The sequence below is a fragment of the Pangasianodon hypophthalmus genome, chromosome 23 (genome assembly GCF_027358585.1).
Source record: "Pangasianodon hypophthalmus isolate fPanHyp1 chromosome 23, fPanHyp1.pri, whole genome shotgun sequence".
Taxonomy (NCBI): Eukaryota; Metazoa; Chordata; class Actinopteri; order Siluriformes; family Pangasiidae; genus Pangasianodon; species Pangasianodon hypophthalmus.
The window spans coordinates 1670001-1697116 of NC_069732.1; the positions used below are offsets into that span (position 1 = coordinate 1670001).

Here is a 27116-nt window from a genome sequence, read left to right on the forward strand (position 1 = left end):
ATTATGGTGTTCATGTGCACTACATAGTGAATAGGGTGTGTGGATTGGGACGCGCCCACAGTGGACTGATCATGGTGTTCATGTGCACTATATAGTGAATAGTGAATAGGGAGAATGGATTGGGACGCGCCCACAGTGGACTGATGATGGTGTTCATGTGCACTATATAGTGAATAGTGAATAGAGTGTGTGGATTGGGACACGCCCACAGTGGACTGATGATGAAGTTTATGTGGACTATATAGTGAAGATTATGTGTGGTTTATGACGCGCCCACAGTGGACTGATGATGGTGTTTATGTGCACTATATAGTGAACAGTGAATAGAGTGTATGGTTTGGGACGCGCCCACAGTGGACTGATGATGGTGTTCATGTGGACTATATAGTGAATAGTGAATAATGAATAGGGTGTGTGGATTGGGACACGCCCACAGTGGACAGTACACAGTAATTAGAGTTGATTAATGACCTGTTTGTCCTTCTCCTTGTCTCGCTCCTTCTCTTTCCCGTCGTCCGTGGCGCTCTCCTGCAGTTTCTCGGTGTACCTCAGCAGCAGAGAGTTCCCCAATCTCGAGCCCAGGAACAGGAACCCCGGCTCCATCGTCACCATCTGCACAAAAACATACACCTGCTATATGATTTACAGGCCACGTGGTGTAACGAGCTGCGTGTGTGTGTGTGTGTGTGTGTAAGTGAAGCTCTGATTTCCCATCATGCTTTGCGTGCGTGACTCACACAGGTGGTGAGGACGCTGGCGGCTGCCTTGTCGAAGTGGAACGCTCTCACGCTTCTCATACCGTCTGTTATGAGCGTCAGGACGTAACTACACACACACACACACACACACACACACACACACACACACAGAGAGAGAGAATTAAAACTCTATATTTAATCCTAACATTAGTGAATTTAATAATCACACACTGCTGATGAGAGCCTGAGAGACTCTGCTCCTCCTGAAACGCACATTTCTCCTCCTTTCAGAGAGATGACCATCTTATCAGACGTGATGAAGGCGGCCTGAGAGCAGTCCAGCGTGAGCTTCACCTCCTCCTGAACACCTGACACACACACACGCACGCACGCACACGCACGCACACACACACGCACGCACGCGCACACACACGATGAGTAACTTACTGCTTTACCTTATTATTTACGTTAATTATTCATTGATTAATATCCTTTATTAAAGTAATGCTCTATTATCCCTTTACTGACCAATCAGAAGTCACTGAGAAGAGAAGAATAAGAACAAAGATAAATAAATAAAATATATATTTGTCTTTTTTAATATTCATTTAGCATCTTGAACTCAAGTGATAGTGTTTTTCTTATATAAATAAATAGAAAAGTGCATGTATTATTATTATTGCTTATTTTATAATAATTTAAGAAATTATAAATTCCTTATCACAGTTCACTACTACAGGAATAAAAAATAAATTTTTTTTTTTTTTAAATTACAGTAATTAAAGGACAATCCATTTATTATTGCCATGCCTCCTTTAACACATCATACCTTCATGTTCTTATATTTTCTATTATTCCTTATTAAAAAGTGATGTTATTGATCATGATATATTATGTTAGTTAGGAGAATAAAGCAGAAATATTATCAGCCAATCAGAGATTAGAGGAAGCTCACGGAGAGGGAACGCCGTCGTCCCATTGGTCTGGCTGTTGAGTGACACCCCGAAAGGCGGGACGCTCTGATTCAGGTACAGCAACGAGTTCACGGCAAACACCACCACGCCACCTGGGACACGGAGACGCCACACACACACACACACACACACACACACACACACACTTTATTTTTTAACACAGGAGTCGATTCTGTTCTGATTCTTTAGGAAACAATTCAATGCTTCAAGTAACTTCACATTTCTCTCTCATTCGATTCTTTACGATTCTTTAGAAAACGACTCGCTGCATCAGGAATTCTCATTTTGATTAAAGTTTGATCCGATTCCGTTATAACACTCAGGAAACAATTACTTTAATCACATAAACCTCAAGATTCACTACAGTCTGATTCACTGTGACTGTAATTCTTTAGTAAAACATTTACTGCGTCAATATCAAATTTCACCTCCGTTTAAATTGATACGATGCTTTAATTTGATTTAAATTGATATGATGCTTTAATTTGATACGATGCTTTAATTTGATACGATGCTTTAATTTGATTTAATTTGATACGATGCTTTAATTTGATTTAAATTGATACGATGCTTTAATTTGATACGATGCTTTAATTTGATACGATGCTTTAATTTGATTTAAATTGATACGATGCTTTAATTTGATTTAAATTGATACGATGCTTTAATTTGATACGATGCTTTAATTTGATTTAAATTGATATGATGCTTTAATTTGATACGATGCTTTAATTTGATTTAAATTGATACGATGCTTTAATTTGATTTAAATTGATACGATGCTTTAATTTGATACGATGCTTTAATTTGATTTAAATTGATACGATGCTTTAATTTGATTTAAATTGATACGATGCTTTAATTTGATACGATGCTTTAGGAAACAATCGTTTAATAAAATTCTGTATTGTGATTTGATGACGATTCTGATCCTTTACAAAACTCTGACATTTCTAATCTGGTTAGGAATCGATTCTGTTATGATTCTTTAGGAAACGTTTCAGTGTTTCACTGATAAACTGTATAACTGTATAACTGTGTGTGTGTGTGTGTGTGTGTGTGTGTGTGAGAGAGAGACTCTGACCTATGGGCTTGGGCACAGCCATGACCTGTGTGCAGTCGAAGGGCAGGTTACTGAGGGACCAGATGACGGGGTGGACCTTCTGCATGATGTTCAGAGAGATGGCCACGATGCTGCACGTGTCCTGACGCACGGCAACACGCCTACGACAAACATAAAATTATAACATTATATAAAAATTAACAACCACAGCAACAGTCAGATCATCAGTCAGATTAGCCCCGCCCACTTTACATTCAAATGAATCTTATTAAGAAGCACTCACGAAGGCTGTTCAGTAAAATAAATACATTTTTAAAATAATAATAATAATAATAATAATAATAGCAGTTCGTACCCAGGCCACGTCTGATTGGGCTCGTACAGGATCAGAAGCGTCGGCTCGTAGTAACCGTGCAGGAATTTCATATCGATGATGTTCAGCAGCTTCTCATCGAGCTCACGCACGTCAATGATGTAGCTGGGGAGAAAACTGGACTTCTGCCTGCAGGAGACATGAGAGCTACTGAGTACGGTTTGGGACACGCCCACAGCGGACTGATGATGAGAACGTGGTTTTAAATAAAAACTCTACCCTTCTCCAACGATCCCCTCCTGCTCGTCGGTCAGCGTGTCCTTCCTGAAGGGCAGGACGACGAGCTGCGTGCCGTACACCAGCATCACCGCACAGCGGTTCTCCGGATCCACGCGCACGATGGGGATGTGTACGTTCTGCACAAAACCGTCCTGTAAAAACAAAAAAAACACTGAATCACTACGAATCAGTTTGGTTCTGATTCCACTGGAAATGATTCACTGATTCAAGAAAGTCTTACAGTTCACCATGAATCGCTTTGATTCTGATTCTCCAGAGAAATCATACACTTCGCCACAAAATGATTTGATTCTGATTCTTCAGGAAATGATTCACTGATTCAAGAAATCTTACATATAACTATGAATCAATTTGATTCTGATTCTTCAGGAAATTATTCAAAGCTTTGAGAAATCTTACATTTCACCAAGAATCAACTTGATTCCGATTCTTCATTAAATGATTCAATGCTTTAAGAAATCTTGCATTTCACCACGAATCGATTTGATTCTGATTCTTCAGAAAAATCATATACTTTGCCACAAAATGATTTGATTCTGATTCTTTAAGAAATGATTCACTGATTCAAAAAATCTGACATATCACTATGATTCAATTTATATACAAATTAGTGAATGCTTCCAGAAATCTTACATTTCACCACGAATCAACTTGATTCTGATTCTTTAGGAAATGATTCACTGATTCAAGAAATCTTACATATAACTATGAATCAACTTGATTCTGATTCTGATTCTTCAGGAAATGATTCACTGATTCAACAAATCTTACATATCACTATGAATCAATTTGATTCTGATTCTTCAGGAAATTATTCAAAGCTTTGAGAAATCTTACATTTCACCAAGAATCGATTTGATTTGGATTCTTCAGGAAATTATTCAATGCTTCAAGAATGCTTCAACTTGATTCTGATTCTTTAGAAATGAATCAAACCTGTGAGAAATCTTACAATTCACCACGAATCAATTTGACTCGGATTCTTTAGAAAAATCATGTATTTCACCAATAAAATGATTTGATTCTTTAGGAAATGATTCACTGATTCAAGAAATCTTACATATCACTATGAATCAATTTCATTCAGATTCTCCAGAAAATTACTGAATACTTCCAGAAAACTTACATTTCACCACGAATCAACTCGATTCCGATTCTTCATGAAATGATTCAAAGCTTTGATTAATCTTACATTTCACCACGAATCGATTTAATTCTGATTCTCCAGAAAAATCATATACTTTGCCACAAAATGATTTGATTCTGATTCTTTAGGAAATGATTCACTGATTCAAGAAATCTTACATATAACTATGAATCAATTTGATTCTGATTCTCCAGGAAATTATTCAAGGCTTTCAGAAATCTGACATTTCACCACGAATCAATTTTATTCTGATTCTTCAGAGAAATCATATATTTCACCAATAAAATGATTTGATTCTAATTCTTTAGGAAATTATTCACTGATTCAAGAAATCTTACATTTCACCATGAATCGATTTGATTCTGATTCTTCAGAAAAATCATATACTTTGCCACAAAATGATTTGATTCTGATTCTTTAAGAAATGATTCACTGATTCAAAAAATCTGACATATCACTATGATTCAATTTATATACAAATTAGTGAATGCTTCCAGAAATCTTGCATTTCACCACGAATCAACTTGATTCTGATTCTTCAGGAAATGATTCACTGATTCAAGAAATCTTGCATTTCACCATGAATCAACTTGATTCTGATTCTTCAGGAAATGATTCACTGATTCAAGAAATCTTGCATTTCACCATGAATCAACTTGATTCTGATTCTTCAGGAAATGATTCACTGATTCAAGAAATCATTTCATCTGATGCTAAAACTGCGTTAAACCACAAACTCACCCGAAGCTCCGGCTCCTCAAAGAAGTGCAGCGAGAGGGTCTTGAGGTCGTGTGTCCCCGGGTCGTACTCCACCACTGACAGCTGTCAAGACACACACACACACACAACATTACACACACACACACACACACACACACACACACACACACTCTGACCACTCGTCCGTTCAGCAGGCTGAGTTTCATCAGCACCTTGGCGTCTTTAAAGCTGAGCAGTAAGGCGTCTCTGTTCGTCCCGACGAGCTGCACGCTGGCCATCGACATGACGTTACCGAAGAGGGAGAACGACGCCACTTGCTCCAACTTCTCCTTACGGCTCTTACCGTCTGAAACATCGTTACACCATCAGCGTCATTAACACACTGACGCGCGTGAGATTAAAGGCGCATACAGGAGCATCACGGGAGTAGAAAAGCTCCTTACCTGAGGATTTCTCTGATTTTGCAGAGCTCTGAAACACAAAACACCATTTCACTTACACGTGCGTTCACACTCTTACTGCTCCTGCTGCCACTAATAATTATATTAGATTTATTTTATATACAGACCATCAACACCACTGATGATACTGATGATGAGTGTGAGTGATGATGATGGTGACTGAGTGATGAAGATGATGGTGACTGAGTGATGAAGATGATGATTGAGTGATGAAGATGATGGTGATGATGGTAACTGAGTGATGAAGATGATGGTGACTGAGTGATGAAGATGATGGTGACTGAGTGATGAAGATGATGGTGACTGAGTGATGAAGATGATGATGACTGAGTGATGAAGATGATGGTGATGATGATGACTGAGTGATGAAGATGATGGTGATGATGGTGACTGAGTGATGAAGATGATGGTGATGATGATGACTGAGTGATGAAGATGATGGTGATGATGGTGACTGAGTGATGAAGATGATGATGGTGGTGAGTGATGATGACTGAGTGATGAAGATGATGATGGTGAGTGATGAAGATGACAATGGTGATGATGGTGAGTGTGAGTGATGATGGTGATGATGGTGAGTGTGAGTGATGAAGATGACAATGATGACGATGGTGATGATGGTGATGGAGAGTGTGAGTGATGATGATGATGATGATGATGATGATGGTGGGAGTGAGTGATGATGGTGATGATGATGATGGTGGGTGTGAGTGATGATGATGGTGATGATGTTGATGAGTGTGAGTGATGATGATGATGGTGAGTGATGAAGATGATGATGGTAGTGAGTGTGAGTGATGATGATGATAATGATGATGATGATGGTAGTGAGTGTGAGTGATGATGATGATAATGATGATGATGGTGAGTGTGAGTGATGAAGATGATGATGATGATGATGATGGTGAGTGTGAGTGATGAAGATGATGATGGTGATAGTGAGTGTGAGTGATGACGAAGAACCTCATAGTCGTGGATGATCCTGTAGACGTAGAGCTGCGAGGTTCCTGCCACCACCAGGTTCTTCTCCTCGCTGGAGATGAAGTTGCAGTAGACGGAGAACTCCACGGCGGTGGGGTGATGGGCCTGACGGAACACCGCGTACATCCTGCCGCCTCAGCCGGATCACAACCTGGAAGAGCGAGGAACACCGGGATCAGCCCCAAATCACCCTACACCCTTTACATGCACACTACAGGAAGTGCACTACCACGGCTCCTTCCCAAATCTCTCATTATTCCTTACAGTAGTGCACTACCTAGTGTGTTATAAATAAGTACACATAAGTGCACTAGATAGGGTACATCGTCCAGTGAAGCACACTAGATGCCCAGTAGGAAAATATTTTTAAATTCAACTCCCGTCACAAAGCCACGATGAAAATGTGCCCTATCTAGTGCACTAAACAAAAAGATCATGCGCCCTATTTAGTGCACTAGATGTCCAATAACAAGTCATTACAGAGTTAACTTATTACTACACAAGTGCACTAGATGTAGTATCAAATAATAGACTAAGCGCCCTATCTAGTGCACTAGATGTCCAATAACAAGCCGTTTAGTACTGAATGAAGGGCACTTCACAGGCAATGTTCCCTATGTAGTGCACACTATATCCACTCAGTGCCATTTGAGACACAGCCAGTCAGTAGTTATGACTTATATTAGAGGAAAACGGATGTAAAATATTTAAAACTGTAGTTGTGTTAATAAAAAGCTCGAGGAAAACTGTGTTAATGTTTAATCCTTCAGTGTTTATGATTTATTTAAAATGAAAGAGTTTAATATTTATTAATTAGCTCATTAATTCAAAGCTTTAACACAAACATTTTATCTCCTGCAGCTATAAATTGTGTAAGAATATATATTTTTTTAATTCTTGACATGAGCTACGCAACCTGTGAACTTCTGTAATAATAATAATAATAATAATAATAATAATAATAATAATAATAATGATGTTGTATTCGTTGCTATCTAACGGCTAACACGCTAACATGCTAACGAGACGTTTTATTGTTTATATTCCTAATAATCCGCATTTTGCTTCTCTCACTCCGCTTCATAAACATGTCCAGTTTCATACGATTAAAATTTTAATCCTCTCTTATAAAATTATTCAGTAATTAATTACCAAAATAAAAATAAACAGCTAGCCCGGTTAGCTAGCTAACACCAATGTTGTTACCCGGCCATTCATCGCACATCCCAGAATTCTTTGCGGTGACGGTGCAGCGCCGATACAGGTCCGGAGTCAAAGAAGCGCTCAATACACATGGTTCCGAGGGATTCAGAAATAATAATAATAATAATAATAATAATAATAATAATAATAACAGTCCTCTAACACACATCTTGCTTTTTTAAGTAGAATTTTTTCTTAAAAATGTGGCAAAAGTATTACATTTAAATAAAGTACACTTTAGTGTACACCTTTAGAGGAAGATGTATTAAAAATATATAATATAATTAAAAAAAATAATTAAATAGAATAGATTTCTATCTGATTTAATTGTATTTAATTTCTAATTTTAAAAAAACTACAGTCATAATTAAAACGTGAAAATTAAAAAATATATAAAAATATAAAATATAAAATAGATAAATAAATAAATAAATAAAAAATCCCCAGTTTGTCGTTTCTTTTCCCCCAACTGTGTGCAAAGATTAAACCTCAATGAAAAATAAAAAGAAATAATTCCTTTTTAATTATAATTAAGTATAATTAAAAATTAAGAAATAATTTGCTTTTTAATTTCTGTGTAAGTGTGCAACATTAGTGTCAGAATTAGAAATGAAATCAAAACATTTCATTTTCCTCGACGTTTCTGTACTTCGCGTCTGTAATCAGGATTAAAACGCTAACATGAAGAAAATCCAAACTATAATTTTGTCTTTTTATTTTCTTGAAAACTGCAAAACAAGAACAAAAATAAAAACAGAAATGCAGTGTGTAAGAAATGGAGAAGCGGTCGGGGATGATTTGAGTTTAATTTTGGAGTTTTAATTTTATTTTCTTGCACAAAATACCTCCAATACAACTTAAAATATAGATTAAAAGAAAAAAAGCAACTCCAGGAACTCTTTATTCAGGTCACACAGAGTGAAAAATGCCTTCATCTTCCATCAGCATGAAGAAAAAAAGAGCTTTTAATTCATTTTTTTTAAAGGTAGATCATTACTGACCTGCACAAATCAGATGATGAATATAAAACCACATAATTAGTTTTTAAAAATTCTATTAATCACAATCAGCTTCCTAATATAAAAAAATAAACAATGTAAAGTCTGGAGAAGGTTCACGATGAGTCACGATAGTAAAAACTGAACGTTATGTTTGGTGATAAAAAGGAGCTGAATATAAAGGAGAGCGCCTGAGACTCGCTGTGACACACGGAGTGGATTTTGTCGCTTTGGAGCTGAATTTTAAACACACTGATTAATGAATCTAAAACCTGGTTGCCTCTGGCAGGAGGTTACAGCGTTAAACATGAAGTTAATACCTCGCTACGGTCGTCTCGGTCCTCAGAACTTTGAACTTTGATAAAAACTCAGTGCTGTAAACTGAAGATGACGTTGACGTGCACGAAGCTGAGAATGTAAACCAGATGAAAGTGTCACTGCTGGAGATCTTGCTGGTGTTGGGGTGCCAATACTTCTGAAAACAAATCCTGGAGGGGTTTTTGTGTGTTTATTAACACGGTAATTAAAATAAAAACTGTTTATTAAACCTCCACATGATGAACTTTATCAGCTGCATGTGTGTTTTTTATCACGTATCGTAAAAGAGAAAATGGTTTATTACTTTATACGCGTTTTTAATCATTAATCTAATCCAGGAAACGTTTTCACGTCTCTTTAACTCTAACTTTGCTCTCTACTTCACTTTTATCAGCATTTATTTATTTATTTTAAAAAATTATTTTAAAAAATTATTTACTTATTCATTTACTTACTTATTTTGCTTTACCCATATTTATTCGTTTATTTATTCAATAAATGCAAACAAATAAATAATAGTTGTCCATATTTATTAATATATTTATGAATATTTAAATCTTAATTATTTATTCATTGTATAGTCACTTCATTATTAATATTTTTTTAAATGATTTATTTTAGAATTTCTACTAAATGCATGTAATCTTTAATTTATTTTAATTTTTAAAATTTTTATTTGTTTATTTCTATGTAAAACACTGAGCTGCACTTTAATGTATGAAAAGTGCAACATAAATAAAGTTAATGATGAGGATGATTATTATTATTATGTTTGAAACACACTCACTCACACACACACTCACACTCACTCACACACACTCACACACACTCTCACACACACACACACACACACACACACACACACACACACACACACACTAACACTCATACTCTCACACACACACACACACACAAACACTCACACACTTACATACTCTCTCACACACTCACACTCTCACACACACACACACTCATTCACTCACACACACACACACACACACACACTCACACAATAACACTCACACTCACACACACACACACACACACACAAACTCTCACACACACACTCACATACACACACACACTCACATTCACTCACACACTCACATACACTCACACACGCTCACTCACACACACACACACTCATTCACTTACACACACACGTACATACTCTCTCACACACACAAACTCTCACACTCACATACACTGACACTCACATACTCTCTCACACACTCACACTGACACAAACTCTCACACACACACTCATTCACTCACACTCACACACACTCGCTTTAAGCTGTTTATTAGTATTTTGGACAGATAAAACACACTCTTTAGTGGCAGCTGATTGGTGAGACCACTGTGCAGTCGTGTGTGTAGGAGGTTAGAAGTCTGATTAATTCTCTGTAGTAAAGAAGGCAGATGTGTTGTTGAGCAGGAAGTGGACGGGTCACTCGGGAGGCTTCAGGCAGGTGATGAGGTACCGGGGATACGCCTGCGTGTCGTTGAGCAGGAAGTGGACGGGTCACTCGGGAGGCTTCAGGCAGGTGATGAGGTACTGGGGATACGCCTGCGTGTCGTTGAAGATGACGAACAGACTGGGCTCCTTCACGTTGTCCACGACGCTGTGGAAGCGCACGGGCATGTCCGAGCCCTCTCTGAGTGGCGCCGCTCTCATGTCGTGCTTTCCCTGGGTGAAGTCTCCCGTCAGGACTCGCGCCACGAAGATGAACTTGTGTCCGTCGGCGTTGGGGGGAGAGTAGGTGTCGGACAGCGAGTAGGAGGATTTCACAGCGAAGTACACGCCTTGTCCGAACGCCGTGGCTGTGTGGAGAGAAAAAAACCACAACGTTCGTATTATTAAACCTGGCAGTACGACGCGCTCGCCATAAACTGAATATTTCTATTTAAAGTGTGTCTCAATCCCACATCGCTCGTTACTCTCTACAGAAGTGCACTATGTAGTGTGTATTAACAGCTATTAACACTATTCCGAGCTAAACACACATACACACACACACACACACACACATAGCGAGGAGTTCACACTGAAACTGTGCACACTGTAACTGCAGACTTCAGCACTACTGTAGAAATATTATAAGCGTAAAACGTTAACCACAGAATGTGTACTCATATCTGATGATATTTTATCTCCAGTGGTGTCGATGTAAAGAAGCGCTACAGTGTGACACGGAGGCCTGAGAGTGAGCTATATGACCTTACACACGCAGCGGTAGCCTCGTAAGAGGGGAGACAAGAGGAGACAAGCTGTGAATTTAAGTGAGTGAGGCTTCCTTAAACCATAACATAAGCATATATGGCATATATATTGGGTCTCGTGAAAAGCAGGATGTGGAAGTTTTGTCATGAAAATGGATAATAACAGCGTCCTTCTGAAGAGCTGGGTAGTTTTTCTCTGCAGAGAACTGCTCGGATTAATTCTGGACAGAATAAAGTCTCTGCGCCGAGCGTTAGGAGGACGTAAAGAACCAGCGTGAACATTCCTAACTCTGATCCCGACCTTGGAATTCGGTGTACAGGTCGACGGAGCTGACGAGTTTCCGTGAAATGGGCATGGATCGTCCGGACGACACGCTGAACTCGATAGTGTAGGGCTGACTGTTGAACAGGATGTCGAGCTTGTCCTGTTTGGCGTCGACAGCCAGGCTCTCCAGAGTGAGAGTTACACACAGTGGGCGGAGTTTGTCTGAAACAGAGGCGTGTCTCAGTTACGCTCGATTCTGAACTTGTACGTAAGTGTGTTTTTCTCGGGTAAGAGCAGTGTCAGGTCCAGCGCCAGCGTCTGTCATTAATTAATGAATAATATCGTCACTTTAAAGTGCACTCGTCTGTTTTCCGCACGGAGGAGACGCATCTTAATCAGAGTCATGTGTGAATTCGGCTTTTCTTTCAAACCGTGAGCGCGTTTTCTTCACAGCAGAGTGAAAAAACATCGGTATTATTGTTTTATTAATTCAAATCCAACTAGTGAATAAAAAGCAGGATAAAATCTCCCACATCCCGCACACACACATTACGATCTGACTTCATGACCTCAGTTTAGAGTCTCGCTGCTTCATTAAGTTGTTGCGTATGAGTAATTATCAGAGCACGATATAAAATAAATAAAATGTAAAATTACAGGATGTGCTGGATCAAGTGCTATTCTATGAGCTGCTGAATAATGAGTGTGGAAGCCATTTTATTAAATTACAGCAGTGATTAATGTGAGAATTAAACTAGCTCTATTCATGCAGTAGTACATTAGTGATACAGTATATTAGTGATATATTGGTGATACATTAGTGATACAGTATATTAGTGATATATTGGTGATATATTGGTGATACATTAGTGATATATTAGTGGTATATTGGTGATATATTGGTGATATATTACTGATATATTGGTGATATATTGGTGATAGATTAGTGATATATTGGGGATACATTAGTGATATATTAGTGATATATTGGTGATAGATTAGTGATAGATTAGTGATATATTGGTGATAGATTAGTGATATATTAGTGATATATTAGTGATATATTAGTGATATATTGGTGATAGATTAGTGATAGATTAGTGATATATTGGTGATAGATTAGTGATAGATTAGTGATATATTAGTGATATATTAGTGATATATTGGTGACATATTGGTGATAGATTAGTGATAGATTAGTGATATATTAGTGATATATTGGTGATATATTAGTGATATATTAGTGGTATATTGGTGATAGTGATATATTAGTGGTATATTGGTGATATATTAGTGATATATTGGTGATAGTGATATATTAGTGGTATATTGGTGATATATTAGTGATATATTGGTGATAGTGATATATTAGTGGTATATTGGTGATATATTAGTGATATATTGGTGATAGTGATATATTAGTGATATATTGGTGAGATATGAGACTCCTGTTGATTTATTTCAACTCTCGGCATCTTCTCACTCACATATCATCGTTCTTTTATGTAACGTTTAAAAAAAAAATCACTTTTTATTTCTTCACTCTGTATTTTCTCTCCCTGATTATTTTTGAGGTTTAAAGGTGAGAGTTGTGTTTATTGAAAACCCCGTCCCGAACACTTCTACTCCAGAAGAACCTCGGAGGTGATGTTAATATTCTCAGGTGGAGCTCAGGTGTATCGGCTGCCGTCGTTACCGTTCTTGCCGCAGAAGCTCCTGTTGAAGCCGTGGATGCAGATCTCCTTCACGCTGCTCTCGCCGGTGCCGTGGTAAAGCGTTCGCTCCACATCACCTCGAACCTTCTGCTCCATATCGGCCTTCTTCAGCCGGTACTGACTGTACAGCAGCCGGTTCATCAGCTTCTCCACCTGCAGGAGGGTTTACACAGGACACGAGCCAGTTACCTTCACTTACACCACACGCTGCTGAGCTCTGGATTCTGATTGGTCAGAAGGAGTTGATTAGTTTCCTATAACAGCAGCTCTGACAGTAGTGCAGCTACAAATCACAGGTTTAGTTATAATTAATTCGTTATGGTTTCTATGGTAACAGCTTGTTCACAGGGACAGCGGACGCTCCACTCCGCAGAAGATTTCTACACGAACGCAAAGCGAGTTGGTTCACCTTGATGATTTGGACTTTGTTCTGTTCGGAAAGGCCGTTGTAGAATTCCGCGGCAACTTCACTATATTCTTCGGAGTCTTTCTCGAGTCTCACGGCGTCCGGCACGTCCGACAGCAGACTGTAATCGTCTGAAAGATAAAAGAGATACGCATCATTACATTCGTTCAATTATCCAAATGACTTCGGTTAGAAATAAGCAGCTGGCTGAGAGAACGTACAGTAAATATGTTTTCTGTTTTCTCGTGTGCACGGCGTTTATATCCTCATCTCTATAACTGCGATAAATTCTCATGTTTAGTTAAGCAGTTTATTTATTTTGATAATTATATGATATGATGACACGTCTGATTTCACTTTTCAGGCACGTTTCGCGATTATTCGGGTGAATTTGTTTCCTTACGACATAAACAGTGACCCGGTTTGGCGTTGTGTTTGTGCTAGGAGGCGGTTCTCACTGACAGCTCGCAACATTAGCGCAGTTTTGGTTGAAAAATCAGATCTTAAATCTTAAAAGCTTGCCGTACGGCTTCACCCACATCAGTGCAGGTTTATTAATGAACGTGAAAATAGCAATAAGATTCTTCCATATAATCGGCCACAAGGGGGCGCTAGAGTACAGCATTTTTGCTCACTCCTGCACGAGGAAGTGTAGAGGCGAAATTTCAATGTTTGTAGTTTTTTTTTTAAATAAAAGGGTGCAAAAACATTAAGCTCCACCCACTTTAATTTTAAGATAATTTATACGATATGTAAAACTGTTATTTTTATTCGAAGACGTTCAGCCGTAATGTGGTGCCGTATCTGATCACTAAGACGCCAAGCAGGAAGTACAGCTATATCTTTGTGACGGTTTCGTGTATTGACATCAAATTTAATATGTATATTCGGTATAAAATTTTAATGTAGCCTACCAATTTATACCAAATTCGGTCCTTGCTTGTCAATAGAAGTCACTATGGCGTAAAACAAAGTGTTTCTCAAGCAGCATGTTCTCCAATCAGGTTTGTGCTTCTTCTTTGGGTTTAGCTGGAAAAAGGTTCCGAAGGATAACGTGATAATTAGAAAAATGTTTATTATTAATAAATTTGACATGAGGGTGCCACTAGGATGCGCTCTCTCTGCGATTATTTGTCCAATCAATCTAAAATATGGTTAATTTCCTTTTTAAGTGCTTGGACCCCGATGATCTCTGCTTGAAAAGCTGTATTATATATTTATGTTCTACTCTACAGCCAGTGCGCCGAGCGTTAGGAGGACGTAAAGAACCAGCGTGAACATTCCTAACTCTGATCCCGACCTTGGAATTCGGAGTACAGGTCGACGGAGCTGACGAGTTTCCGTGAAATGGACACGGATCGTCCGGACGACACGCTGAACTCCAGCATCTTCGCAAAATCGATAGTGTAGGGCTGACTGTTGAACAGGATGTCGAGCTTGTCCTGTTTCATCCTCCAGGCGTTTTCGATGAACACCGTGGCCTCGGGCGGGTACGGCGTCGCCGCCGAGTGCTCTCTGTCGTGCCACACCCACTGCACGGTCTTCAGGATCTCGGCGTCCGTGGTGCTGCCGGCCGCTTTCTCCAGCAGTGCGTTCAGATCGGGCAGCGCTCCGGCGACGTAGTCCTTAAACCCCGAGACGACGGCCGTGGTGCCCTGGATCTGGATCTCCACGCCGTGCTTCCTCTTGATGAGGTCCAAGCAGCGCCGGTGGAAGGCCGACAGCTTCCTGAAGCTCTTGTGCTGCAGTGTCTCCTCACACTGCCTCAGGCCCACCTTCTTCCCCAGAGCGATGTCCACACGCACCAGGTCGTGGGTGTAACTCGCAAACACCTCGATCTGCGCCGTGTTCGCCGCCCTGATGGCCTCCTGCAGAGACATGTCCACCGCCTTCACCAGCATCTGGCTCTCGTCCACCGCCGCCGCCTCGTCTTTGGAGAGCTGGAGGACTTTCTGCAGCTCCTCCTCCGCCTGGAGATCTGGGTTCTGACTCGCCTCCATGGACAGCTGGATGGCCAGAGAGAGATAAGCATCTTCATCCAGACTCTGGAGGTCTCCCAGCTGATTTTCAGCTCTACTCGATTCCTGTGTTTCCAGCTAAAAGAAGACAAATTACTGCCTTTAAGACCCTGAGGCTTTCGGGCAAATCACAAACGTCTTATAGATGACTTGCAAAGAATAACTGCAGGAAGAAAAAATTTCATTATCTAGAAAGTATCTCATTATCTAAAAATAGCTCATTACCTTGAAAATATCTCATTATCTCATTGTCTAGAAAATATCTCATTGTCTCATTGTCAAGAAACTTGTCATGATCTATTTCTCGTTTTCATGATCTCACATCAAATTATCTCATTGTTTAAGAAATATCTCAATCTCATTATCTAAAAAAATCTCATTATCCAGAAATGTCTCTATAGAAAATTCCTTATCATCTCATTATCAAGAAAACATTTAATTATCTAAAAATATCTCATTTTCTCATTATCTAGAAAGTATCTCACTGTCTCATTATTTGAATCACAGACAGGTGTCTTATGAATGATTTACAAAAACAAAATTTCATCATTTAAAGATCTATAAAAATCTCATTATCTATAAACCTTCTCATTATCTCTTTATCTAGAAAATATCTCACTGCCTCTACATCTACAAAATCTCATCGTCTCGTCAGCTATAAACCATTATCTTAAAATATCTCATTTTCTCATTATCTAGAAATTCCTAATCTTATTTAGAAAAGTTCTCATTATCTAGAAGATATCTCACTAATGTACAATGATCTGTACAAAATTTCATCATTTAAAGATCTATAAAAATCTCATTATCTAGAAAACGTCTCATTATCTCATCTTTTGTCTGTTGTACAGGTTCCTCTCGCCGTCACCTCTCCCATTTACACTCGTTTTTTTATCTCATAATTACAAAACCAGATCTTTTCTTTGTCGCGGTTCACGCTGAGGAACCGCTGGTGATGTGTTGAGCGGAGACTCGGAGCAAACTGATATCATTATTATTTAGATAAACTGACTTTAAAGTGTGAAATCGCACTAAAGATATCGATTGTTTCCTTCTTCTCCTGGATTTACCTGCTCTCCTGAGGGTAAGGTGTCTGAGTACAGATCCACTTCCTCCTCCAGCTCCTCCTCCGCCGCCGTGTGAGAGCGATCACTCTCCAGCTGCGACAAAATCTTCTTAGCCTCTTCGATACGAGCTGAAAACGTGCGTGACGTTAACCTGGTTAGTGCTCTTTAACTCTTCACAATCACGTGAGAACAGAACCGATGGGAAAATAAGAAAAACAGGAACCTGAGGTGGCGTTATCGTCCTCCGCCTGCTGAGCCGTTAAACCCTGAGCTGATGAGCTCCTCGCAAAGTTCTGACTCGACATCATTTTCCACGCCAGAGCAAAGATGTCCTGAAAGAAGAAAAAAAAAAACAGGAATCAGACGTCCAGATTTAACGCAGCGTGCTGAACAAAAGGAACTTTTTTGACTTTCATCGATTTTTGCTCCTTTTTTTGCTAGAGGTCTTTTTCTATCAGTTTTCTAAAAGTTTTTAAAAAATTAATTCACATTGATTCCCAATTAAATGAAAATATTTTCTGTAGTATTTCGGCCCTGTAATTGTTGTATAACTGCAAAGACGAAAAAATTAGAATAAGAAGATTTCTTTTTTACAAACGACATCACTGATCTGAAAATCTTAACATTACTGCTGATTTTAAAGAGCTAAATATTTTAAGAATTTATTATAATTTTAATAATTTAACTTATTATAACTTTATATAGAGTTCAAAATTATAGAAAGTAGTTTGTGCACAAACAAAGCCATTTTTTTGTCAAAAGATTTCATGAATAAATATTGCATATAATATATATGTTTATATAAAGTAGAACACAAACAACAATGAATTCATTTCTAGCCCAATTTCTTAAAAATTCTATTTATTTTATTTTTGACATGTAAATTGTTGTATAATTCCTTTCCAAAAAAAAAGGGAACTTTCATGTACGACATGATGGATATGAAAATGTCATGAACGCCAATTTTAAAGCGCTAAAAAAGAGTCATTTTATGTTAAATTTATTTCATAAATAAAAGTAGGCATTTAATACAGAAATTATTAAATAATTCACATTCAACAAACAAAATAATTCAATAAGCAAGATTTAATAATGAATGTATTATTTATTAAATTAAATAATCGAATATTATCCGCAGACACCATTTTATTCCAACACAGACACACAGTACTGTGCATAAGTCTTGGCACCCCCCCCCCCCTTTTTTTTTTTTACTACAAACTTTGTTATAGATGTGTATTTTCTGACTTCTACATTATTGATTCAGTCCAAAAACATTTTAGATTCCAAACATTAGTTTTCCAGCACAAAATGAAACGTTACAGAAAAATGTTTGTATGTCAGTAAAGAAAGCAGCAGATTCCATAAGAGACACTTTTCAGATAAAAACATAATGAAGGCTGCTGGGTTTCGCTGCAGAAATAAGAAGCGAGTCGACAGTCAAAGTCTCCAGAAGAACTGTGGCTGCTTCTGCAAGATGCTCAGTAACACTTCCAGCTCATTTCCTTATAAAACTGCACACACTGCACCTCAGATACTGCTTTATTTATTTAAAGTGAAGGATCGTCACATTAAATACTGACTTTGTTTCATTTATTACTGTTTACTGCTCTTTATAGGATTTTTTAAATGTAGAAACATTTAATTTCATTATTTTTGAAGGCATCTTTGCTCTACAGCATTTCTTCGCATGTGCCTAAGACTTTTGCACAGAACTGTGTACATATATTCACTATATATATATATATATATATATATAAATAACCGCAGCAGTTTTTGTCTTATCGTATGCTCTGTATTGTTACCTGGTCCTCCAGAGGCTCCCAGTGCACCCTCTCCAGATTGATGTAGACCTGGAACTTGGCGGTCATCTCTCCCAGGATGCTTATCCCCTCATCGTCCTGCAGCAGGAAGCGAGCGATGCCCGGCTGCTTCACCGTGATGATCTTGGTGACCGTGGAGGAAACCACGCTGGATAAAACCTCAGCTGCTGTCTGACACGCCATGGGGTTTCCCTGGATCTGTCCATCAACGATCCCAAAACAATCACATCACACTCACACCTCTAACACCTCTAACACCTTTAACACCTTTAACACCTCTAACACCTCTAACACCTTTAACACCTTTAACACCTCTAACACCTTTAACACCTCTAACACCTCAGCATAATCTAATATAGTCTACAAAATAACAACAGCCTTAACGAGAGATTAAATAATTAATAATTATTAAATAATAGATAGATAGATAGATAGATAGATAGACAGCATTTATAACGTCCTCTCTCATCCGCGATAGAAGAACATTAACAGAACAGTCAAAGCAATAAACAAAGTCACAAACACATACGACGTCATACAATGGAGCAGTTACGTGAGGGGTCTTTGTTGTTGGTTACAGTACGGGAGGGTGGGGGGGGGCAAGAGATTAGAAAAAAGAGGAAAATGTGACACTGAGGCAGTCCTTGACTAGGGCAGAGTATTTATGAAAACAGTGTGTACTAGCCGAATTTGATATGGTGTGCTTTGGGGAGCTGTTGTTATCACAGCTGTGTGTCTTTGGAGTGTCCGGTGCAGATCAGAGTCAAAACAAAGCATATTCTGCGATGAAGGTCCTCTGGGAGAAAGAAAAATTAGCCGGGGAGGAAAATGCACAAATATAATCAAGCAAATCTAAGAACTCAGGAGATCGTACAATTTAGTCGGGCACCCGGTTCTGCGTGGCCCCCAACTTTATGTCCCCTTGCAGGGCCGTGAGACCCCTAGTCATCTCCTCCTGGCGCGTGACCATGATTGCAGACTGGGTCGCGTTGGATTTACACAGTTCCGAAAACATGTTCGTGATGGTATCCAAGCGTCGGGGGATGTCCACGGATTGTAGATGGTACAGTTCCTCAATCCGTGTCACCTTCTGATGTAATGCCCTCACCTGGTCAGCAACGGCTCCACAATGGTGTGAGATGACAGCTGACAGCTTGGGGGATTCTTTATTGGCTGCCTGCTTTCCAATTTGTCGATAGATCAGGAACATCCCCAGGCCAATCATCAGGACACCTGCTATCAAAAATCCAAATATGTAGACATCTTCGACGTCTTCTAGGGACAGAGATGCCAGACAGACGATGTTCCACTCGTTCCAAGAGTCCATCGTGTATCCAGCAGCAAAAGTCCCGTCCGGACATGTCGGCTCTCCCGAACCAGCATTCCCTCGTGAAAGGATCGTATCAATTGCGTTGAGGGACCAGCTTATCAATTCCATAATTTAGGATTCGAGAAGCTTCACCAGCAGAAGGAAGAATAGAGACGAGACGGGAGAGGCACACAGACACAGCAGAGAGAGGAAAAAATGCGACCGCCTCCAGCGAGAGTCAGAGAGAGATTGGAAGGAAATTATATATATAAATATATTTAATAATTACAGACAAAATAAAATGCACATAAAGACATAAAATTAATATTAATGATCAATAAATTTTATTTATTGATTCTAAAATGAGTATAAATTTATTTTATTTTACTATACCAAATAAAATAAGTAAAATAATTTAATAAAATAGATAAATATATAATATAATATAATATAACATAATATAATTTTAAAAATAATAAAATAAATATTATATTATACTAAAACAAGTATAAATATTTATCTTCTGTATCAAATGGAAATAAATTCATCATAATAAATAAATAATTTTAAAATCTTGTATAATTAAAAACACTTACGCAATTTTTTCATATAATTCATATAAAATGCAAATAATTTATATTTTTTAAATAGCTGTTTTATATTTTCTTCAAGAATAAATGAACTGATGTTAACTGATGATTAATTTAAAATGTACTGATAAATTGTTCAATAAAAAATAAAAAGATTAAATAAATGAATAAATAATAAAATCATATAAAATATTTAAAATGCGATTTATTATAATATTGGTAAATATTACGTATTTTAAATTTATGTATATTTATATTTTATTGTTTTTTTTTTTTAAGTTTTATATCCTTATACCAAATGAACTGATTAATAATAAAAATTTAATACTTTTTTTTTTTTATTCTAAAATATTTTTTTGCATTTAAATATTTATGAATTTGTCTTTTTAATAAATATATATATTTCAAAAACTGATTAAGATAACTGGCATTTAGTGCATGATTTAATAATCAAACAATAAAAACACAAAATCTTGTCAAATAAAAACTTTTGTTAATATATATGAAATATCTATGCATACATATATTTAATTTATATATTTTTGGTATTTTTTTAATGTTTAAAACAGTATTTAGAATGTTATAAGAGTCGTTAAAGTTAGATTTAAGACTCACGCTCAGCCCGTCTCCAGTGTCGAGGGGGAAGATGATGACCTCGGCCATGTCCATGAGCAGCTGCTGATGGTGCAGCTGGATGTAGGTGAGCATGGCGGGCTGCATGCTGATTACGACCTCCTTCTGAATGGGCGTGCTGAGGAACCGGACGATGTTCTCCTTCACCTCCCGCTCCACGTCCTTCAGCGTCACCACGGAGACGGCGTTCCCCCCGGCCGACACTTCGGCGCTGCACGCGTGCTGATTCAGGAGGAAGTTCCTCCACTCCTCAGAGTAGATCATGCACTCGTGCTCGGGCTCCACGGGCAGGACGGACTCGCTGACCGCGCCCTTTATCGCCTCGCACGCCCGGTTCACCATCTGCATGGAGGCGGAGCTTAAAATCAGCACGCCCCCCGTCACGGTGTAGGTGCTGGGCAGCCCCTGGTCCTTCAGCTGCTCCCTCAGCTTGTCTCTGACGTCCTGTCTCTGGAGGAAGTTGGCTTTCAGGGCGCTGACGGGGACGTGGACCTGCGACACGCCGCTCAGGAACTCCAGCAGCTTGCTCTTCAGTTTCTCGGCTTCGTCTTGAGCGGGGCCTTTCACCTCCACGCCGTTCTGCGTCACTTTGATCTCGTAACCGGGGTGAGACGTTTTCAGCTTGTCTGGAAGCTCGGAGAGAGCGACGAGCTCGCGCTTGGTGGAATCGGGGACGGAGATCTTGCAGACGAAGGGCTGTTGCTCAGGTGGAGGTTGAACGACCTGCGAGGTGTTTTTGGAACCTTTTACAGGATCTGGAGTCACCTGGAGGTCAGGTTTCGGGGCGGCAGCTTCCTGACTGTGGGATGATGATGATGATGATGATGATGATGATGCACCGCTGATGAGATCAGAGTGCGTGTCATTTGGAGGTGATACAGCGCCAACCTGATCATCTACACCCTGATCTGTCCCGTTCTGTAAACTTGTCTGAGATGCTCCTTCATCCAAGTGCAAAAAAGAATAAAATGGTTTCACAATCAAGTCCGTCTCCTCCAGTTTGTGAGGCTTCTGGAGTACGCTGTTCACAGCTGTTTAACAAAAATATCCCAAAACACATGACGTAAAATACATTTCATTTTCACACAAGTCTATTAAACATTCAGCAAGTGCCATAATAACAGAAGCTGAACCACTGATTACACTCATCTAAAGACTGTCCTAGTGGGCGTGGCCTAATATTCTAATGAGCACGCTTGATTGACACCCGTGTAGCAGCACATGATTATATATTTACGCAGTTACTACAACTCGCTCGGCTTTCACGCGTGGCTTCTGTGTAGTGGGTGTAGTGAAGGGGGTGTAACCGCTGTGTAGTGGGTGTGGCTTGTGTTTAGTGGGTGTGGCTTGTGTTTAGTGGGTGTGGCATCGCTGTAGCCTGTGTGTGTACTGTGCATGGTTTGTTGTGGGTGTGTTCTGTGTGGTGGGTGTGGTCTGTTTATAGTGGATGTAGTCTGTGTGGTGGGCGTGGCCTGTTTGTAGAGAACATGGCCTGTTTGTAGTAGGTGTGGCCTGTTTGTAGTGGGTGTGGCCTGTTTGTAGTGGGTGTGGCCTGTTTGTAGTGGGTGTGGTCTGTATGGTGAGCATGGCCTGTTTGTAATTGGTGTGGCCTGTTTCTGGTGGGTGTGGCCTGCTTGTTGTGTGCATGGCCTTTTTGTAGTGGGTGTGGTCTGGTGGTGGGCGGAGTCTGTTTGTTGTGTGCGTGGCTTGTGTGTAGTGGATGTAGTCTGTGTGGTGGGTGTGGCCTGTCTGTAGAGGACGTGGCCTGTTTGTAGTGGGTGTGGTCTGTGGGGTGGGTGTGGCCTGTTTGTAGTAGGTGTGGTCTGTCTGTAGAGGGTGTGGTCTGTGTGGTGGGTGTGGCCTGTTTGTAGTAGGTGTGGTCTGTTTGTTGTGTGCGTGGCCTGTTTGTAGTAGGTGTGGTCTGTTTGTTGTGGGTGTGGCCTGTGTTTGTTGTGTGCATGGCCTGTTTGTAGTGGGTGTGGTCTGTGGGGTGGGTGTGGTCTGTTTGTAGTGGGTGTGGTCTGTGTGGTGGGTGTGGCCTGTTTGTAGTAGGTGTGGTCTGTTTGTAGTGGGTGTGGTCTGTGTCGTGTGCGTAGCCTGTTTGTAGTAGGTGTGGTCTGTTTGTAGTGGGTGTGGTCTGTTTGTTGTGTGTGTGGCCTGTTTGTAGTGGATGTAGTCTGTGTGGTGGGTGTGGCCTGTTTGTAGTGGGTGTGGCCTGTCTGTAGAGGACGTGGCCTGTTTGTAGTGGGTGTGGTCTGTGGGGTGGGTGTGGCCTGTTTGTAGTAGGTGTGGTCTGTCTGTAGAGGGTGTGGTCTGTGGGGTGGGTGTGGCCTGTTTGTAGTAGGTGTGGTCTGTCTGTAGAGGGTGTGGTCTGTGTGGTGGGTGTGGCCTGTTTGTAGTAGGTGTGGTCTGTTTGTTGTGTGCGTGGCCTGTTTGTAGTAGGTGTGGTCTGTTTGTTGTGGGTGTGGCCTGTGTTTGTTGTGTGCATGGCCTGTTTGTAGTGGGTGTGGTCTGTGGGGTGGGTGTGGTCTGTGTGGTGGGTGTGGCCTGTTTGTAGTGGGTGTGGTCTGTTTGTAGTAGGTGTGGTCTGTTTGTAGTGGGTGTGGTCTGTGTGGTGGGTGTGGCCTGTTTGTAGTAGGTGTGGTCTGTTTGTAGTGGGTGTGGTCTGTGTCGTGTGCGTAGCCTGTTTGTAGTAGGTGTGGTCTGTTTGTAGTGGGTGTGGTCTGTGTCGTGTGCGTAGCCTGTTTGTAGTAGGTGTGGTCTGTTTGTAGTGGGTGTGGTCTGTGTCGTGTGCGTAGCCTGTTTGTAGTAGGTGTGGTCTGTTTGTAGTGGGTGTGGTCTGTGTCGTGTGCGTAGCCTGTTTGTAGTAGGTGTGGTCTGTTTGTAGTGGGTGTGGTCTGTTTGTTGTGTGTGTGGCCTGTTTGTAGTGGATGTAGTCTGTGTGGTGGGTGTGGCCTGTTTGTAGTGGGTGTGGTCTGTTTGTAGTGGGTGTGGCCTGTTTGTAGTAGGTGTGGTCTGTTTGTAGTGGGTGTGGTCTGTGTCGTGTGCGTAGCCTGTTTGTAGTAGGTGTGGTCTGTTTGTTGTGTGTGTGGCCTGTTTGTAGTGGGTGTGGTCTGTAGGGTAGATGTGGCCTGTTTGCAGTGGGTGTGGTCTGTAGGGTAGGTGTGGCCTGTTTGCAGTGGGTGTGGTCTGTAGGGTAGGTGTGGCCTGTTTGCAGTGGGTGTGGTCTGTGTGGTGGGTGTGGCCTGTTTGTAGTGGGCATGGCCTATTATAGTGGGTGTGGTCTGAAACAGCTCTACACTGTATGATATTAAACGCCGATCGTTTCGTTTAGGAAGAGAAGAGTTCACATGTAACTTACACTGAACATCTTTAAAGGAGACTTTAGCGAGTCGTTGAGAGATCCTGCTCACGGCCATCACCTCTCCTCCTCCACTGCGGCTGCTCTCGAAGTACAGCTTGAGCAGATCGTCGGCCAGGTCGGGGGGCAGGTTCTCCACCATGATGGAGTCTGTGCACTCCACCTGCTCCAGAGTGAGCCTCGCTCCGTCCAGCGCTCGCCTGGAAACTCTGCTGCACATCTTCTCAAAATCTGTAGAGAAATTTCCAACAACAGAGCGTGAGATGTTTAACTGGGTAAGAACACGTGGAGTCGGCGTTACTGCACGTTTCCACTCACTGACCCTCGGCTACAGGCTGGTGGAGGTGAATGAGGACCAGGTCTTTCCCCGGGGACAGATACAGGGTGTAGTTATCTGACTCGATCCCTGTCAGATTCTCCACGTAAAGCTCCAGCATGTCACGGCTGGTGCTGAGAGACAGGCCGCGCAGCACAAGTTTCCCATGATCCTTTGGGGGTCTTTTGCGTACGATCAGTTTGGCATCACTGAGAGTGTGGGAGCCTTTCTGCACAACTCTCGTTGCAGCTAGTCAACACACACACACACACACACTTCTAGTGCTCTGTTTGTAAAGTACACAAGGAATATGATAAAACATTGAGCTACACACAGTACACGAGTCTCACCGTCTGCATTTTCAAACACCAGTACAGCTGTGTCTCCTCTCCTGTCCAGAGAAATGACGTTCCCTCCATCAGACCTCCTCCTGTTTTCAAAGTAGAGCCACAGCAGGTCATCGTCCACGCCATCGGGGATCTGAAGGACCTCCACGCTGCGATCTTCCAGGCTTTCATCCTCCATCCTGATCATCAGAGAGGAAAGCAGCAGCTGGGAAATTCTTTCAGGCTGTTTTTCCCGATTCTCTTACCTGCTGCTTACACTAGCCAGTGCTTTCTAAATCAAACCTGCCTGGAATATTTCTGTTAAAAAAGTCCCTTCATCCAACACGAATGAGAATCAGAAGGTATCTAACGAGTAACGGCCGATTAGACTTGGGTTGAGTTCTTTCACTGAGAGATTACTTTAACAGTGCAGGAGATCAAGTCACCTTTTTCTAAAACTGACTTCAAACATCTGAACAAAGAAGAAAAGTGTAATCTGACTGAAATACTATTATAAAAACATTTTCATTACACGTCAAAGCTTCTTCTTCTTCTTCTTGGTATCAGGTACTGAAGTGATCCTGTAACATTCTGATCATTTCATTCTCCACTAAATGCCGAGCTTACTAACCTTTCAGGTAAAGTGTCCTACTCTGTCAGCTTGATATACACAGACTGTCTTCATATCCCTTTAATATTCTTATTCTGGTGTACTAACAGATTAAAACACTAGTAATGAGTGAATAAAGGTTTTATAGCACAGGTATACAGGTCAGACCTGCTCTGATAACACCACGCCTTACAGAGACAAGTCAGGTTTTTACTTATAAATCTTGTTTAAAGACACGAGTAGCTGATCCAAAGTGCTGTAAATAACATCATATAACATCAACACAGACAGAGACGGACAAAGAGAGAGAGACAGAGACAGAGAGAGAGAGAGAGAGAGACAGAGAGAGACAGAGAGAGAGAGAGAGAGAGACAGACAGAGAGAGAGACAGAGAGAGAGACAGAGAGATAGAGACACAGAGACAGAGAGAGAGACAGAGAGAGAGAGAGACACAGAGACAGACACAGAGACAGACAGAGACGATCTGTATGCACTTCCAGTCCACAACAACAATAATTACACATTTATTAATAACTAATAGATGATAATTATTATCAGTTATATAATATATAATTATAACAGTGTAAACTCTCTCCACAGAGTAGTTTAGTGAGATGTTAAAAATAACAGCATGCAACACAAAACTGTTCAGACCTCAGACCCTGACCTCAGGCACGACACAGTGCTTTAGAGGAAAAGGAACTGCATCTTATTGAGGAGATCTATACAGATATATACACACATGTGTTTACACACACACACACACACACACACACATATATGCACATGATATGCATCATGTTTATTACTTTTTAATCATTTCTCATGAACAGAAACTGAAACCATGCAGTCCAACCTGCTAACTCACTGTTAAATGAGTTACACACACACACACACACACACACACACTGTGAACATAGCGAATGAGCGAATTTAAATAACATGTACAAGTCTGTAAAATGTATATTTTAATGTCTCACCTGAAACGCTGCTCTGCTTCAGATCATGACGCGAAAAGCTGTTTTACTTCCTGTTGTTTTTTTATTTCTCGCAGAACCCAAACGACAGCTGAAAACAAAGCAAATAATATTAATTTACATTTTTAAAATGTCTTAATTGATTTTATTTTATAAATCTATGACTTGTACTTGTACTCAAGTATAATATATCTATTTTTATTGCGGAAAAAAATCCCCAAAACTTCACCTGACGCCAAAACGTCATCTTCGGTCGACCAGGAAGCTGCTTGAGTAACGCGCATGCGCAGAATGTTTTGTT

At 40.3% G+C, this 27116-nt stretch overlaps 2 protein-coding genes across 4 annotated transcripts in view; both read right to left on the reverse strand.

The window, feature by feature from the left end:
* The window catches only part of cpsf1 (cleavage and polyadenylation specific factor 1), a 26938-nt gene extending 19000 nt beyond the window's left edge, over positions 1-7938 (reverse strand). For 2 of the 3 annotated variants that reach the window (XM_053228374.1, XM_053228372.1), the window contains exons 1-12: positions 7810-7938; positions 6640-6808; positions 5659-5686; positions 5428-5561; positions 5237-5317; positions 3328-3479; positions 3091-3237; positions 2757-2896; positions 1654-1764; positions 973-1066; positions 738-825; positions 472-612 (exon numbers count right to left, since the gene is read on the reverse strand). In XM_053228374.1, coding sequence (XP_053084349.1) covers positions 472-612; positions 738-825; positions 973-1066; positions 1654-1764; positions 2757-2896; positions 3091-3237; positions 3328-3479; positions 5237-5317; positions 5428-5561; positions 5659-5686; positions 6640-6783 — 1260 coding nt within the window. In that variant the 5' untranslated portion in view covers positions 6784-6808; positions 7810-7938. The remainder of the gene's footprint in view (positions 1-471; positions 613-737; positions 826-972; positions 1067-1653; positions 1765-2756; positions 2897-3090; positions 3238-3327; positions 3480-5236; positions 5318-5427; positions 5562-5658; positions 5687-6639; positions 6809-7809) is intronic. The other variant, XM_053228373.1, reaches the window with a different exon arrangement.
* A 2525-nt stretch (positions 7939-10463) lies between these two features.
* Positions 10464-27113, reverse strand: parp10 (poly(ADP-ribose) polymerase family member 10). The gene is made up of 13 exons (XM_034298591.2): positions 27045-27113; positions 26819-26906; positions 25253-25428; positions 24909-25151; positions 24587-24817; positions 21208-22256; positions 18676-18891; positions 17094-17202; positions 16874-16998; positions 15086-15881; positions 13789-13916; positions 13361-13532; positions 10464-11000 (listed from the first exon to the last, which is right to left on the reverse strand). Exons 3-13 carry the CDS (start codon positions 25425-25427, stop codon positions 10702-10704), a joined length of 3543 nt encoding a protein of 1180 aa, XP_034154482.2. The 5' UTR covers position 25428; positions 26819-26906; positions 27045-27113; the 3' UTR covers positions 10464-10701.
* Positions 27114-27116: the final 3 nt, after the last annotated feature.

Coding starts and splice junctions, on each gene's coding strand:
- parp10 (XM_034298591.2), bottom strand. CDS start 25,427: ATGGAGGATGAAAGCCTGGAAGATCGCAGCGTGGAGGTCCTTCAGATC. Junction 25,152..25,252: donor GGTGTTTGAAAATGCAGACG/GTGAGACTCGTG, acceptor TGTGTTGACTAG/CTGCAACGAGAGTTGTGCAG. Junction 13,917..15,085: donor CCTGTACTCCGAATTCCAAG/GTCGGGATCAGA, acceptor TTTATCTTTCAG/ACGATTACAGTCTGCTGTCG.